This window comes from Phlebotomus papatasi, chromosome 2 (assembly GCF_024763615.1).
Source record: "Phlebotomus papatasi isolate M1 chromosome 2, Ppap_2.1, whole genome shotgun sequence".
NCBI classification, from domain to species: domain Eukaryota; kingdom Metazoa; phylum Arthropoda; class Insecta; order Diptera; family Psychodidae; genus Phlebotomus; species Phlebotomus papatasi.
The window spans coordinates 69,939,254-69,955,541 of NC_077223.1; the positions used below are offsets into that span (position 1 = coordinate 69,939,254).

A 16,288-nucleotide genomic window follows, 5' to 3' on the forward strand; every position below is an offset into this window, starting at 1 on the left:
CGTAAGCTTTAACGATGGTTATTTGGGGAAAAAATATAAAAGAGTTGTGGTGAAGTTTAATAACATTGGGAGATTTGGCGAATTATTTTATTTGATGAATTAATTTTTAATGAAATTGGCTATTGGGTGATGTTTTATTGATACATTCTTTTTAGTTTATTGAAAAGTGTCGTGTTTATAGGGGAATTTTACACATTCTTCGAGAGTTCTTTTTAGAGCTTTTCTGCGAATTTTCCATAAAGAAGTTATGACTTTCATCTAGAGCACCTGAGCACAATTCATTAGTGAACATTATTTTTCACGGTAAAATTGCATTTATTTCAATTCATTTTACATGCTGAACTTGAGAAAATAAAGTATTTTTATTTTTGTTGCATATAATTTATACAATTTCATTCTTCAGTGAATACTTCTAATAAAGATTTACTGTCTTGAAGTTATTATTCAATCTGTGCTCTATATGGCGGCAAATTTTACCGCCATTCTTCCGTAAAATATATCGCAAAAAATCACTGTGCTGTAAAACCATAAGAGATTTATGACAAATCTCACCAGTAAACACAATTCCTCTTCCAGTGTCACAACAGTGCTCTGTGGCTAAAGCTCCTATAAATCAAAAGCAATTGATTTTATTGAGAGAGCTTTCATGTGAGGTATTTTGTCTATTGTGGAACTAGAAGTAAAAATATTCTATTAATATTGTTTAGCTGAAATTGGGTCTTGTGTTTTTCGTCACTGATGATTGGTCTGACCCACTTCCAACAAAATACAATGTATTAATTAGATATCTGATATTTTCGATCAAATTTATTATCGTTCTGCATGAAATTTCTCCCATTCCCAGAAACCAAATCCCGTCAAAATATATAGAAGACTACACAACAATTTTTCTCATGACCTTTCCATTGAATTTTTCTTCTGTTTTTCTCCCCGTCCCCCTTCAGTACGTGGAGGAATATTAAATGATTTCGGAGAATGGTGCGCCTCAAGTAAAATTTCGACGTAATTCTTTATCCAACAAGCAATATTTTCAGAAATTATCATGAAAAGTCCAGTGAGTCTCACCGGGGAGCTTTCGAGTTTTTCTTTGTTCCCACGGCATTTCTTCAAGTTCAAATTTGCCATTAAATTACGCAAACGGCGACACAGTGATCGTTTTAACAACCAGAGGGCCCAAGTCCTCACCCTTTGTAGACCTTATCGATCAGAATGAGAAACATTATTCATTTCACTCCATTTCACCGACAGGGGTTAGCAATTTCTGTAGAATATGTTAGAATTTTCTCGTTTGATTCTGTGCGATTGTTTAATTACACGAGAAGGACCTTGAATTATTCCTAATTATGGATTTTCAAGGTCAGATGCTAAATAGTTCTGAAGAGTTTATTTATCAACCAATTGGGACAAGTTTTGAATCTTTGATAGAGTTTTGGTATTCTGGTTATTCTGGTATTCATGTTTAACCCATTCAGTCAATGTACCAGAAATACTTGAGATAGAATGTTCATATTTTGGGATTAGTTTCATACAGATTAATAAATGAATTTTTTAAAAAGAAAAAAATTTATATGTTATGGGGGCGTGGGGAGCCCCTGTCAAACAAACGTCTTAACGGTCACTGAATTTAAATTCTGTGCAATAATTCATTACAAACTCTATTGCTTTAGGTAAAGTAACTATCCAAGAAAACAAATTGGCAACTAGAATTCAAATCAGGAAAGAGGAAAGAGGCCAATTTTAATAAATTCGACGGGATGTCGTATTTTCTGTCCGCCATTTTGAGCAAAAATCTTACATGATCTTCCGTGAAGCGAGAAAAGAACAACAAAATGTATTTCCATCTCCGTCGGACTATTTTTCCCAAGTAATTGAAGAACTAAAGTTACTAAAAATCCATTCCCGACAGCAATTCGGATAAAAATTGCCCAGGAATAAATGATCTAAAATCACTCAATTTGCGTATGATGTATAATACCATGGTAAGGAATGGGTTAAACCGATTCTAACCTCTTAAAAAACTTTAATATTTGCTTAAAATTAAATGGTACAAATTGTTCATGAATCGATTAAAATTTACAAAAATTATATTATTATTAAAATTCACTGGCATATATTTACAACCTGAGAAAAAGGTTTTCCACCGTTATGCTCTGGAGGTGAGACACTAACGCTAAACTGGCAGTGTACCTTGAAAACTACACGGGATCCCATTAACACTAAACCCATGAAAACCGGTCAAATTGACCGGTATAAAAACTTTTTAAAATTAACAAATATTTAAACGGTATACAATGTCACTATCAAACATTATGAATTTCCTAAAATGCATGTAATATATATTTCATAGTTAAACTTTTAATTTTTTCCTCTTTTCCATGAAAAATTTGTTGAGTATCCTACCTACCTCGGTCTGTCATTTGACCGAGCGAGCTAGGAAAAATGATCAAAAACGGTCGATAGGTGTATTGTTAAAACAAAACTGTACTTCTACAGCATTGTTGATGAAAACATTTATCTATCTATTTTTGAGAAATGCTCGAATTCGTTCATCAATTTTACAAAATGAAAATTAATGTTTGAAATATATCTAAAAATTTTGTGTCACAAACCATACCTAAGGAAGGTGCTTATAATTTGGGACACTACTGTACATAAAAAGCACTAATGTCTTAAGTTTGAAGTGCAATATTTTAAAAAGAAATCAAGTAGTTTTTACATCCTTTTCAGAAGAATTGTTTGGAACCTTGACAAACAGTTTATCGTCTTTGATTTTTTTTTAAATTAATCTTAATTCGTATAAAAATGAATAAAAATGTAGACATGCATTTGACTATAATTTTCAACACTTTTATTGTAATTTTGGACACTTTGCTTGTAACTTTGGACAGCTAATTCGCCATAATAGGATGCCCATTGTTGTTGATTTTAAGAACCTAACTTACCAAGTTCTATTCCTGTTTATGAAGAGGAACCGTAGGATGTCCTAAAAAAAATCTGGAATTTTACCATATAATTCACTTAGGATTAGGAATTACGTGGGTTATAAAATAAACAAAAAACAGCATGTTTTTCTCAAATTTTCTTTCAATATAATAAAAAAAATTATTAAATTCAAGCTTTTAGGTATATAAAAAAGTACAACATTCAAACTATATTTTCTGAAATTTTCATTTAAAATTTTAAAAATTCAGCCTCTGTGACTTTTCGGAGATTTTTTGAAAAAAAATATTCTTCGGTGGACAGGATTTCTCGGAATAGGTTCATCTGCAATCGAAAAAACCAAATATTTCCTATTAGCTGATGGAGTTAAGGTTGTCCTTGAACGAAGGATTTTTAAAAAGAAAAAAATTAGAATTTTTGATACAATTTCATACAAAAAATGCCATTTTTGATGTATTTTACACCACGTTTCGTCTTTTAGAATAAATTGTGATCAAGAAAATATAAAATCCTTAATTCCAGTACTAGTTTAACAATAAGAATCACCTTAATGACAAATTGTTCATTTTCCCATAATTTTAATAAATTTCTCTGTAATGTTCAACATTACCCTCAAAGTGTCCAAAATTACAAGTGTTCCAAATTACAAACAGTTCCTCTATGTCTTATCCTTTTAACTACTGTAGCTTCCTCTTTTAAAGTTTCATGTAAATGTATTTAAGAATACCACAAATCGCCTGTTTAATAAGTTCTGAATGGTTCTGAACCATCTTTGTGCTACAAAATCTTCCTGTACAACCAAAAATCTATTAGTTGTCGACCTTCTTGTTTGCTTTTGGTGCTCGAATTAGTCGTAATTCCATTCTCTCCTTATTCCAACAAAGAATGTGGTGGGTGGGTTTGCAATGAAAGTAACTATTTCATTTCGTGAAAAAAATATAACTCTTTCTCACGCTTCATTTACATTGGCTCCCAAACCGTCAGCACTTGATTTTCTTTCTCAGTCAGTGATTCTAATGGGTGTCTCTTCTTCTCCTCACCAGGAGTCAATTATCGATCTCATCTGAACCGATGAGGGTATTGTCCTGTCAATCGAGCATTGATCCATGTGTTCCGGAGGAGAGTCCAGATCAAGAGGATAAGGACACATTTCCCACGGATCTAAGTGATTCGTCGGAAAAACAGGGACAACTTCCTAGACCTGATTCCCTCATTCTAGATTGCAATCAGGAGCCAGTGAGGCAAAAGTTTCTCTATCGCAGTAAATCATCGAAGAGTTTCAAGAGGCCCAAAGCCAAAGCGGCTGCCAAAGAGTTCCATCAAATCTATTTCATCAGCAGCACGGCTGAGGATGGGTATGATTCCATTGAAGTGATTGACGAGCGTCGGATGAAGAATTTTGGCACTTCAATCACAGTCAATTCCAGCCAAGTAGAGAAATTGCTGTATAATGAGTCCCTGCCCAAGGAGGCTGAGATGGAAAAACTACTCACTGATACGAAGCCAGAGTGCAACGAAGGAGAAACATCATCTACTTCCCATGAAAGCAATATCAATCCCAATCAAATTACCCTCACGATTCAAGCTGAGATTGAGCGTCAAGTCTGAAGTTAAAGTATAATCCAGAGAGTGACAAAGATTGGTGTATACGGTAATGCCTAATTTACAAATTTAAATTTCCCTCTTTTGCAACAATTTTATCCACATCGAAAGGAATGACAATGGAGAAAACTTTTCTTCACCAGACAAAATCACACTATTAATAAAGTTCCTCACATTATAATTTAACAAAATGCACGTCGTACATCACATTTTATCTGTCTTCCGCGAACTTCCTCTCTAACATTATTCCCAGTATATTTCATCGAAATATCACATTTATGTGACACTGCATGTTCTGCTATATTTTTTGATAATAACTGTCTTATAATCATTCATATATCAACGACATAAATTTAAAAATTATAGAGCCAAACCAATTTTATGAGACTGCTTTACTGTAATTTTTGTATTTATGTATTCCCGTTTGCAGGGTTGTATTGATACTTTTAGAAAACTTCTCCAGCTTTATTTGATCACGAATCCTTAAGGGGTTACGTGGATCAAAAAGACTAAAAAAACAGCATATTTTCTAAACCTTTTTCAATATACAATATAAAAAAATACTTAATTCAAGCTCTTCGGCATATAAATTTGAACTAAGTGTGCCAAATTTCGGCATAGTTGCATGCAAGCGCCAAAGTCTCAAGTTTGAAATGTAATATCTTTAGTAGAAATTGATTTTTTTCATTCCTTCTACTTAAGGAGTGTTGCTTAGAACCTTGTAGACAATTTATCGTCTTTATTTTCTCTGAAATCATTCTAAGTACATTTTAAAATGAGTAAAAATGTAGACATAGCTTTTGTGCCCTATTTCGCCCACCTTCATTCTCATAGTTCCTTGCCCTTCCAGAATTCTTCCAATGCCTTTTTCGCGTCATCTCGTTTGTCGAAGCTACATTTTTTGTTATTCTTTTGCATTGTATAAACTCTGAAGTATGTAAAAACTAAAAATTCATGGAAATTCGAGGAACAAAAAAGGTGGTCGGAATTGCAAGCTGGTCGGAATTTGGCACACTTACCCTATATTTTCTGAATTTTTTATTTAAAAATATCAAAAGCTCAGGCGTTGGGACCTGATTTCGGGGACCGTTTTGAAAAATACTTACTTTCGGTGGACAAGATTTCTCAAAGTAGCACCACCTGAAATCTAAAAGCCAAATATTTCCTGTTAGCAGATAAGCTAAAATAGTACTTGAACGAAAGATTTTTGAAAAGAATTTAAATTTGGATTTTTGTGAGAATGTTATACAAGAAAGTGATAGAGACAGCTTTAAATGTGTGTTATTCAATTTTATAGAGAGACAAATTGTGATTTATTTATGTTATTTGTTATTTATTTATCTATAATTTTGGCTTATTTAGAAATGGTTCTTGGTCATAATAAATCGAAAGGCTTTAGAGCGAATTAGTCGTGATCAAGGAAATATAAAATTCTTCGTTAAATAACTAGTTAAACTCATATCCTAACCGGAAATTTTTAGTTTTTTGACTTCTGTTGAATCTACTCTGAGTAATTTGGTCCAAAGCATAGTAAGTTTCTTCCAAAAAGGTCTTCGAAAATCGGATCTCAATGGCTAAATTTTTAAAATTTTTAAATGAAAATTTTAGGAAATATAATAGTTTAAATGTTGTTCTTTTATATAAATAAACTTTTGAATTAAATAACTTTATGCCCTAGACACACTTACGACTTAAGCCGAGAGACGACTTAATGGAAAATGATGGAAATTACGTCTTACCATTATTTCGAATATATTTATGCTAGGCCGTCTCTAGGCTAAATCTCAGGTCTGTCAAGGCCCTTACATTTGCTGTAGAAAAAAATATATTGATTTTTAGTGTTTTTGACCCTCGTAGTCCCTTAAGAAACGTCACAGAACAAAAATTAAGTTTTTAAATTTTAAATATGTATTAAAAAATATTAATATCGTATAGCGTACGGCCTATTTGTCAATTGCTAACCCATATTACGGCTGAACTCTATTCCTTCATTTTTTTTAGCACACCTAAAGCCCTATCCTTAGGCGGGCATTTCAGTGAATGAACAACAGTCGCTACATAATTTCCTCGACTATGATAATATTTCATATTCGAAAATTTGAACTTTAAAGCTATAGGTTACGTCGGGTCCATGAACGAAAAAATTAAACAAAGTTATTCAAGAAGAATATTATATTCAGAAATATATTCAAAAATGCAATACAGTAAAGCAGTGCTCATTTTAACTATCTGCCAATCCAAATGTCAATTTAATTTTCCAATAACCAGTAGAATATTTCCCTAAATAGTCTCCTCTTGAAATATCTCTCATGCAGAAAATCCATAATCAAATCAGCAAATTATTATAAATAGAAGCATGCAATTGTTGAAAATCAAATACACATATGAGGAAATTCATTAAATGCACAATTTTCATCCAATGTTTCATTAGTTAATTTTAAATGAATAGACTTAATTTTATTATTTATTTTGGATGTTGAAAATCCAAAGATTTATATAGATACTTTCCAATCATTTTATTCAAAGCAGTTAGGATCCTTTTAAAGTTAGAAACAACTTTAGAAAACGGAGAATAACTGGAAATCCTTTTAGTTTTGTAAAGTTGTAAATACGACTGGCATTGCAGGAAAATAAGGAACACATTAACATAGAGACTGCCAAATTAATTCGGTTAAAATAATTCATTTACAAGATGAAACTGTAGTTAAAAGATATGTTTTAATACAACTTATAGTGCTATTCCAGTGGAAAATGAATATTTGTTTAGCACTTTGTTCTTAAGTGCTTCTGAATTATCGATTTTTCTTTATATGGGTTCCTGTCACGACTGTTTGGTGGTTTAGAGCATGGAGAGAACTATAGGAAAAAACAGTTAAGACAGGAACCAAAACAAAGAAATATCGATACTGCAGAAGCACTTGAGAACAGTAAAGTGCTTAAAAAATGTTCAGGAGAACGATTCTCCTTTTCATTCTTCATCAAAATAGCACCATTTCAACATTTTCTTTTTCATTTCTTTGAATATTTGAAATTTTCTCACAGGAGAAATTCTTTTTATCGCTGATGACAAGTCACAAAATTGAAATGAAAAGACAAACCCTATAATTTTCTGTGTTAATGTATTTCTTGTGTTATGATAATAAAGCTCGAGCTTGAAAAAAATGGTCTTAAAACAACTTAATATTTAAAAAAGAAATGTAAAGAAAATGTAGTCAATGAAAAAGTTTGTCAATTACCAAAAACCGCTCAAAAGAACCCCTAACTCAATGCTCTCAAAGAAGGGATTTTCATGTAGGCTTCCTGCCATGAGTCATTTCTTAAATGATGGACTAAAAGCTTCGAAATCTGTTGCTAATTTTAAGTAGAAAAAAAAGGAAAAATATTTGGGCTGGCCCATTTTCCCTCGTGAGAAATAAGAGAGAGAAAAAAACAGCTAAAATGTGAAATCACAACTGTTCTTGTTTAGCGTTTTGTGTATTTTTGGACAAGCAGAAAGGACAATCAAGAGCGTGAAATGATGGTAAAAATAGAAATAAAAGAACTCATTGGAGTATGTTAGAGTGAAAAATGTTGTTGAAAATAATACAGAAAGAAAAGAAGTGGATTTGTCCACATTATAGGCTTCTCCCCTTGATCCTTCTTGTTGTATAGCATCTCTAAAATGACGAGTCATTCATAGTCTGATGACTCTATTAGAAATTCTCTTTTTATTTTCAAATACTTTTTCCCAAACAGACACAAAATAAAGCGTTGCTGAATGCTTTCTCCTTCCAAAAAGAAAAAGAAAAAACAGGGTTTCGTACTTTGTGAATTTAATTACTAATTGTTGCCTAAATGTGTAACACAAAAAAATACAAAATAAATATCACTATTTGGAGCTCTCCAGAGGATATTTTTAAGAATATAGACCCCACAATTTAGACACCCAAAAAAATGAAGTAAATTGTTGTAATAATGAAAATTCACATGATTTTCACCCAAAAATGTTGTTGTAAAAGAATAAAAAAGGGAATAAGCAAAAAAGATGAATTGTATGAAAAGTGTTTTAGGCGAACGATATGATGAAAATAAAAATCGGTGTACAAGAAAAAAATCTAGGAAATTAATTTTCAGCAAATTTCCATATTTCTCACATTTTCCACATATCCAGAAATAGACCTATATTATTGCTCTCTATGAAGTTCTCACGTCTTTTTTTTTTTTTTGAAGAGTCACTTCACGAATAAATTGTCCGCAAGTCAACATTCCAGAGACTACCCCTGAACTTGGAAGAATCCAAAAGTTACAAAATGTACAAAAGCCAACAAGTAAACCACCCTCAATGGTGATGGAAAGGGTTTGCAAGACGACGATTTTGCATTTAGTGCACTTTTTCAGGGTATTTCTGAAATCATGAGGAGCACAAACACGACATCATAGATGCTATTTAGAGTGGAAAAAATAACAGACAAGTACACTGTTAGCAAAGGTGTTTAAGACATTTAAGAAATGAAAAGCTTCAAAAACTTAAACCAAGTATAGTAGACTCTCGCTCAATCTGCTCTTTTTCAATCGGGCGAGAAATTTTGTTGACAATTTTCACGTTGTGAAGCTGATTTGCTCAAATTCGCTGTACACTAACGGCCAAAACATTAAATACACCCTTCGTAAGCTTAAATACACGTGATTTGGACCGGGAAAACGCTGTAATATCCAGTTCTATTGACTGAAGTAGTTTCATATATAAACCTAAGAACAGTTTTAAACAAGAATTGAGAAAATACATGAGCTACAAAATTTATAATTTGAGGATCAGTCAAAAATTAGTTTTTTGGAAAAAATGCAAAAGTAGCCCCACATACTAAAACTGATCTAATCTTTTAATAATCATTTAATATAAGCTAAATACTTAGTAAATATTATTAAGAGTCAGAAAAACTGAAAATAATACCGAGGGAATATTTTTGGTACGGATTGTGGTCAGTTTCCGGTGTGATGTGTTCTGAAAGAAGTATCTTCTTTGAATATTGAAATTTTCAGCCCAAATTCTACTTTTTCATATATTTTTTATTATTTTTCAAATTACTATTTATTATTGTTGCAATTTCATTTCTTTTACTTCATTATTTTATTTAAATAAACATGAATAAAATCATCAAATTTAGTTTTCCTCGAAGAATTTTCCTTTAGATTTGATAAGCGCCTCATATATTGGAGGCATCCTGTTGATTAGTTTCTACAAAATGTCTGAAGGAACTTTGCCCACACATCCTGAAGTGTTTCCACCAAGATTGGAACTGATGTCGCGCCTAATCTCGAACCTTGTGGTCGAGAAAATCCAAGAGAATTGCAATGAGGCTACAATCGGGTGACTGGCGTGGCTAATGCATTCGGTTTATTGGGCGTGGGCTTTTTTTCAAGAGGATAACGATCTCAAACATTCCTCAAAGCTTTGTAGAGGTTTCCTTCTTGAGAAAGAGAAACGCAGGGTCCTAAACTACATGTATTAGCCACCCCAATCACCCAATTGTAACCACATCGAAATTTTCTGGAATTTTCTAGACCAGATGGTTCGAGAGAAGGCGTCGACATCAGTCCCAGTCTTGGTGGAAACACTTCAGGATATGTGGGCAGAGTTCCTTCTAACATTTTGGAGAAATTGATCAACAGGATGCCCCGAATTTGTGAGGCGCTTATCAAAGCTAAAGGAAAATTCTTCGAGGAAAACTGAATTTGATGATTTTATTTGTGTTTTTTAAATAAAATAATGAAGTAAAAGAAATGAAATTGCAACAATAATAAATAGTAATTTGAAAAATAATAAAAAATATATGAAAAAGTAGAATTTGGGCTGAAAATTTCAATATTCAAAGAAAAAACCCCTTTCAGAACACATCACACCGGAAACTGACCACAATCCGTACCAAAAATATTCCCTCGGTATTATTTTCAGTTTTTCTGACTCTTAATAATATTTACTAATAGTATTTAGCTTATATTGAATGATTATTAAAAGATTAGATCAGTTTTAGAATGTGGGGCTACTTTTGCATTTTTTCCAAAAAGCTAATTTTTGACTGATTCTCAAATTATACATTTTGTAGCTCATGTATTTTCTCAAATCTTGTTTAAAACTGTTCTTAGGTTTATATATGAAACTATTTCAGTCAATAGAACTGGATATTACAGCGTTTTCCCGGTCCAAATCACGTGTATTTAAGCTTACGAAGGGTGTATTTAATGTTTTGGCCGATAGTGTAGTTCTTCCTATCGTGATTCTTTATAATTGAGCGCTTTTTGTGGAATTTACAAAGACCTTGACGCCCAAATCGATCGATAAACCGGATGACATTTTGCCCCAAATGCCCAATTGAGAGAGAGTCTACTGTATTCGACGATCAACCGGAAATCCAGTGAGGAATGAGTTCGCCGTTTGAGGGCTTTCTTGTTAAAAGCATGTTCTTCCATACAAAATATGGAAAAATTTTGCCAAATGGATAGTGAGCAAAATCTTGTTAAAAGTTTGTCAAAAGATTGTTTTTCCTGTGATGTGGTTGATCCGCGGTCTTGGAAATTCGGGCGCAGTAACACAACTGGTGATGAAGGCCCAAAAAGGATTACTCTTGTTAAGGGTGTGTTAACATATTTCCAGCTTATGATCAACTGACCGTCCCTCTGCCTAAATTATTATGCTCATCGGAAGGCATGTTCATTAATAGGCTTTCACTTTTACTTTATTTCACTTACTGGATCAATTTCAAGGGTGATTTCACATCCGATGAAGAGGGTGTTTGTACACCCGGTTAACTCCCGTAGCCACTTCCGCAGAACCTTTTCAATTCTACCATATTTTGGTGAACTTCCCACTCCAATTCGAATGCGCCTGGAGAAATAGAACCCAATCAACATTTTCTTTCCGATTGGAAAGCTGCCCAAATTTTGTCGACACAGTGTCGACAGATATTGGACAGATAATTTTCCAAGCGATTGGAAAAATTTCTGTCCAAATATTTTCCAATTGGACAGAAACTGGACAGATTTTCGAAATTTTTCTTTCGAAATAATCTCGACAGAATCTTTCGAAATTTTGTCGACAAAAATTGGACAACTTTCTTACCATGTTCGTTGCATTCTTCTTCTTCTTAACTTTTCTGTTCAAGAAGAAATGCTTTGAATGTAAATAGAAACTACTCTCAGCATATTTTACAGAGGGAAGCCAACCTTGGCAAAAGAGCATGCCTCGAGACGCTCTATGAATGTCTCTCCCAATGCCCTAAATCTCATATCACCAGAACTGCTGCTTGTGATCCATGATCTCCGCGAGTATCTGAAATTGCCTCATTTTTTTTCATGGGCTTCACATATGCACAAACACATCCATGTCACATCATAATTTTCATAAATTTTTCACGTTTAGCAGATTCACTGGCTAACACTGATCATTCCTGATTCAGCACTTGCCCCATGGGCTTCACAAAGGCCAGTATTTGGCAGAAAAGCGCCTCTTTGCAGACGCTGTTGTGGATAGTTTGTGTTTGTTGCACATATTGACGGAAATCCTCGCTGATTAGTATTAATTACGCGTAATAATTACTCTGGAATTTATTACGTCTTGTGAATTACTTAGCGTTATATTATTAAATACAAAAAGTTTTAATTCTATTATTTTTTACCGATATTATTTCTCAATGTATCTGACATCACGCTCCGATAACATAAATTATTATTATTAACTAAATTTATTTAAATTAATTTATTTGTAAATTATTGGTCATTTACATTATCATGTTGATGATCTCCTGATCGATTTAATGAATAATCTCAACATTTATGTATGTCTCACATAAGTTTTAAAAATGTTTTCACAGAAGTCTTTAGGAAATTTGCTCCAAAATAAATATTTAAAATTTTTGAAAAATGACAAAAACCAACAAATGAGGCATTTAGAATGATAGGAGCGCGACATGTTAGATGAACAAATTTGTAGTCCTAAGTGGTGCCTATCGTCTGGTGTCATTAGAATTTTATTATTTTGTTTAGTTTATTTATTACAATTCTTTATAACCTCACTCCAAAACCATTTTCTGGTATGTTTTAGGCAAACTCCAATTTTAGACCCCGAAGGAGTGGTAACAACAAAGTTTTTTTTTTGTAATTATCAAAATTGAAGCATAACTAATGATCTTTCCAACGGATCAAAACTTTTTAAGTCCTGTCCACCAGAACCTGAGATATAACGAATGATGTAAGGCAAAACACAAAAAATATAAAAGTATTAATAAAAAACTGTGACGTAAAATGTGAATACCCTGGACAGCAATTCAGTCCTTCGTCTTCTGACTTACATGAATACTGGCGTTGTCTTGCTGAAATGTGTATATTTCTCAGTCATTCTCGTTCAAGTATGGTAGCATACTTCTTCGGAGGACTGATATGTAGTCTCGACTCTTTATTTGATGGGAGGTAAAGAGTAATTTCAGGGTTCCTCTCGCACCAAACGCTCCCCAAATCATGAGTGATCCTCCTCTAAAATTCCTTTTAGAAAAATACTGCGGTTCTTTCCTTAAATCTCTCCAGTAATACCTGAATCCGTCAGGTCACATTCCTCTCAGAACGCGAGAAAAGCTTCCTTTTTCTTCCATGATTACGATTAGAATCGTAACTCGCAGGATCCTTCAAATAATTTCTGACAACGCGATCACTGCGACCAATTATTCGGACAATTTCACGAAATGGCTTCTTTTCACTGTTCATGAAGTCTATTTGGCCTTTTTCATATTCTGATAAGATTTTTCCGCGCGCCATCTTGACGTTTTTGACACATAAGTAAACGCTAATAAAACTAACAATGACATTTCAGAGAATAGACTTAAGATTTCACAAATAGGGACACCGAGAAAAATTTTATGGGTAGTATTAATGTTTTTCTGGGTAAAATCAAATGAAATTATGGGTATTTTGGCCCCAATGGTAGAATACATTTGATTTTAAAGTATTTTTTGATTTAAATACAGATGACTTTTACTTCAAATATTTTTACATTTGATCTGAAAGGCAGTAATCATAGCCACAACAAATATATTTGTATTTATTTTGAATGGCACTGTATTTGAAAAGAAAACATGTCTTTTAAATCAAATACATTTGCACTTTATTTCTAAAGTGGATTTTAAACACTTTCATGGTTAGAATCAAAAATTTCTGGGTAACACTACCATAGTTTCAATAGTAGAAATATTTGTTTTAACCACGATTTACCATTAATTTAAATACACAATGGGTAAAATTAAAAATTTCCTTGGTATATTTAAATGTACTTTACCATAGATTCAATGGCAAATATGTTTGCTTTGATATTCCTCCACATTAAATCAAATAATATTCTCGGGTAGATATAACAGTACCAGGGTATATTTAAAAAACTCTTGCTATGATTTCAAAAATAAATTTATTTGACATAAATAATGTGTATTCACAATAAAATTGTATTACATTAATTTCTATGGGGTGTTGCACGACTTTCTAGTAGTTTCGTGAAGTCTTCTTCTCAGCTTTTGGATGTATGTTCTTCTGCTTTCTCCCAATTGTGTTTACCAGTTTCAGAAGAAATAAGATATTTCAAAAGACTGATTGTATTTTGCCCCGTAAAGATAAACGATGACATAATGAAATCTGAAAGACAGAAAATAAAATTAAATGGAATTAAAAATCTGAATCTATATGGTATCTATTGAAATAGCGGAAATAGCTATTGAAAATAGAGTGCTGAAATAATTATAGTCCTATCCCATAATCTTTAAAAGAAACCACAAATAAGTCTCGAAAAAACTTATACGTATAATATGATGTCCTTTTATGTTAATCATAAAAAATTTAATTTTGATTATAGAATCTTGTTTTCTCAAAACTTTAGTAGAATTTCGTTTTTTATTCTGGTGATAATTATAATTCCAGGTAATAATTGTAGGGCTACAGTATTTATTTTTCACCAATGGCGGTTAATAATTTGTAATTATTCAATGTAACTTACTTGATCAGTGGTAGTGCTCCTCGTCTACTTTTATTACAGCGCTCACTTTTCTAAGTTGTGTTTTGCAGATTTACGGCCTTTACTGTTTGCTCTGAGTTCTGCTGCTATCTGCGAATCACTTTTCCAATTCCATGGAAAAGACAATGATTGTCCTTTGCCCAGTGAACGGATTCAACGGTTACCACGATTGATAAAAGAAAGAATAAAAATAAAAATGAAATTAAAAACTTTTCCAGTGTGATATTTTCCAAAGCGATAATTGAAAATACATATTCAACATAAATAAGTTGATATAATTAACATTTTTATAATAAAAAAATTATGCGAGGTCCAATATTTCTTTGTAAAGATCAATGCTAACTTTCACAGATTATGTAATTCTTATTGCATTACAAAAAAAAATCAATTTTCTTACCTTGATACTATTTAGGTCTCTCCTAGATGGAATTTTTGAAGAAAAGTAGTTCGATAAAACAGATATGGTGATCATTTTCCAGCTTCTGCTCACGGACGTTTCCAATCAACAATGACTTGCAATCAGGATGATCGATTGAACTTGAAAAATATTGAAAATTACAAATCGTTAGTAAAGTATTAAATAATAAAAAATTCTTATGACGAATTTTAAATTTAAATACAATAATAATAAGTTTGACATTCCATTTTAGCTTAAAAGAAGAAATAAATTTAATTTAATTTACCGAATATGATTAATACTTTTCTGGCAAATATTTTTTTACTTACCCAATCTAACGATTTCCAACACTTTATCAAATTTCTTTGTCGATCACTTGATGATTTTTGCCACTTTATAAGTTTACTTATTCACTCTAACATTTTTTTAGTTTTTTTTTTCATTTTCAAATAGATTGGAAATAATTTGTGTGACAACTTTTCAACTCAGCGGTTTCTTCAAGACTGACTCGTTTTAATGTTTTCCGTACTGATAAAATCAGTCATAGATCTGAATGTAATTTCCTTTTTTTCAAATACTTATGCTATTGATTCAAAAAATAGTATTAGATTTGATTGGTTTTTCATTCTAAATAAATATAAATTTCATTCAAATTATTAATTGTTATAATCAATGCATATAGAAACTAATATTATTTATTTTATGCAAACACGTCATTTGAAGAACACAATACACTGACCCTCGTGCATTTGCGTTTGTGCGTGTACGCCAGCCAAATATTAAATTTTTGGATGATTTAGAGCGAAATTCATTCAATTTTTTTAAAATGAAAATTTAAAAAACCTAATCAATAAGAATGCTTTAATAATTGGTATTTACCTTATTCTTTATAACATAAGTAAGTTTCTTAGGCATGTTTAAGAGAGATTCATGAAGAATTTTTAGCTCAATCCGCTCCCTCTACCAAAATTTCAGCCCGATCCGTTCTATAGAGCCGGAGCTAATTAACTTAGAAAATTGTAAAGTTTTCTTTTTAATTATAGCACCCCTAGCTGTAGTTTTACGAACTTATGATGTTAAAAGGAGATCGGCATTTCACGAAAGTTTACCAAAACGCCCTCATTGATCAAATTATGAGAGTTAGAAACAGAGCTATAACCATTTAAAGAAAAATAATTTGATTCTAGCCCGGGAAGTTTTGCGTTTTTTTTTTAGTCGAAGCTCTAAGGCCCAGCTATAACATACTGAAATTTGAGCGTGATTGATGCCATAGAGACCAAGCTATTGAGAAAACAAAAAAGAGGGTTTTTACGGAAATGTGA

The 16,288-nt window shown here is 32.2% G+C and overlaps 1 protein-coding gene and 1 long non-coding RNA gene across 3 annotated transcripts in view; one reads left to right on the plus strand and one right to left on the minus strand.

Moving 5' to 3' along the window:
* LOC129804183 (SKI/DACH domain-containing protein 1) overlaps positions 1–4,733 on the plus strand; it is a 45,518-nt gene extending 40,785 nt beyond the window's left edge. For both annotated transcript variants that reach the window (XM_055851263.1, XM_055851264.1), the window contains one exon: positions 3,984–4,733. In XM_055851263.1, the coding sequence (XP_055707238.1) occupies positions 3,984–4,548 (565 nt within the window). In that variant the 3' untranslated portion in view covers positions 4,549–4,733. The remainder of the gene's footprint in view (positions 1–3,983) is intronic.
* Positions 4,734–14,156: 9,423 nt separating this feature from the next.
* Positions 14,157–15,715, minus strand: LOC129804184 (uncharacterized). Its single transcript, XR_008751946.1, has 4 exons — positions 15,296–15,715; positions 14,967–15,106; positions 14,552–14,703; positions 14,157–14,193 (listed from the first exon to the last, which is right to left on the minus strand). It is a non-coding gene; the product is annotated as an uncharacterized LOC129804184 (long non-coding RNA).
* Between the last annotated feature and the right edge of the window lie 573 nt (positions 15,716–16,288).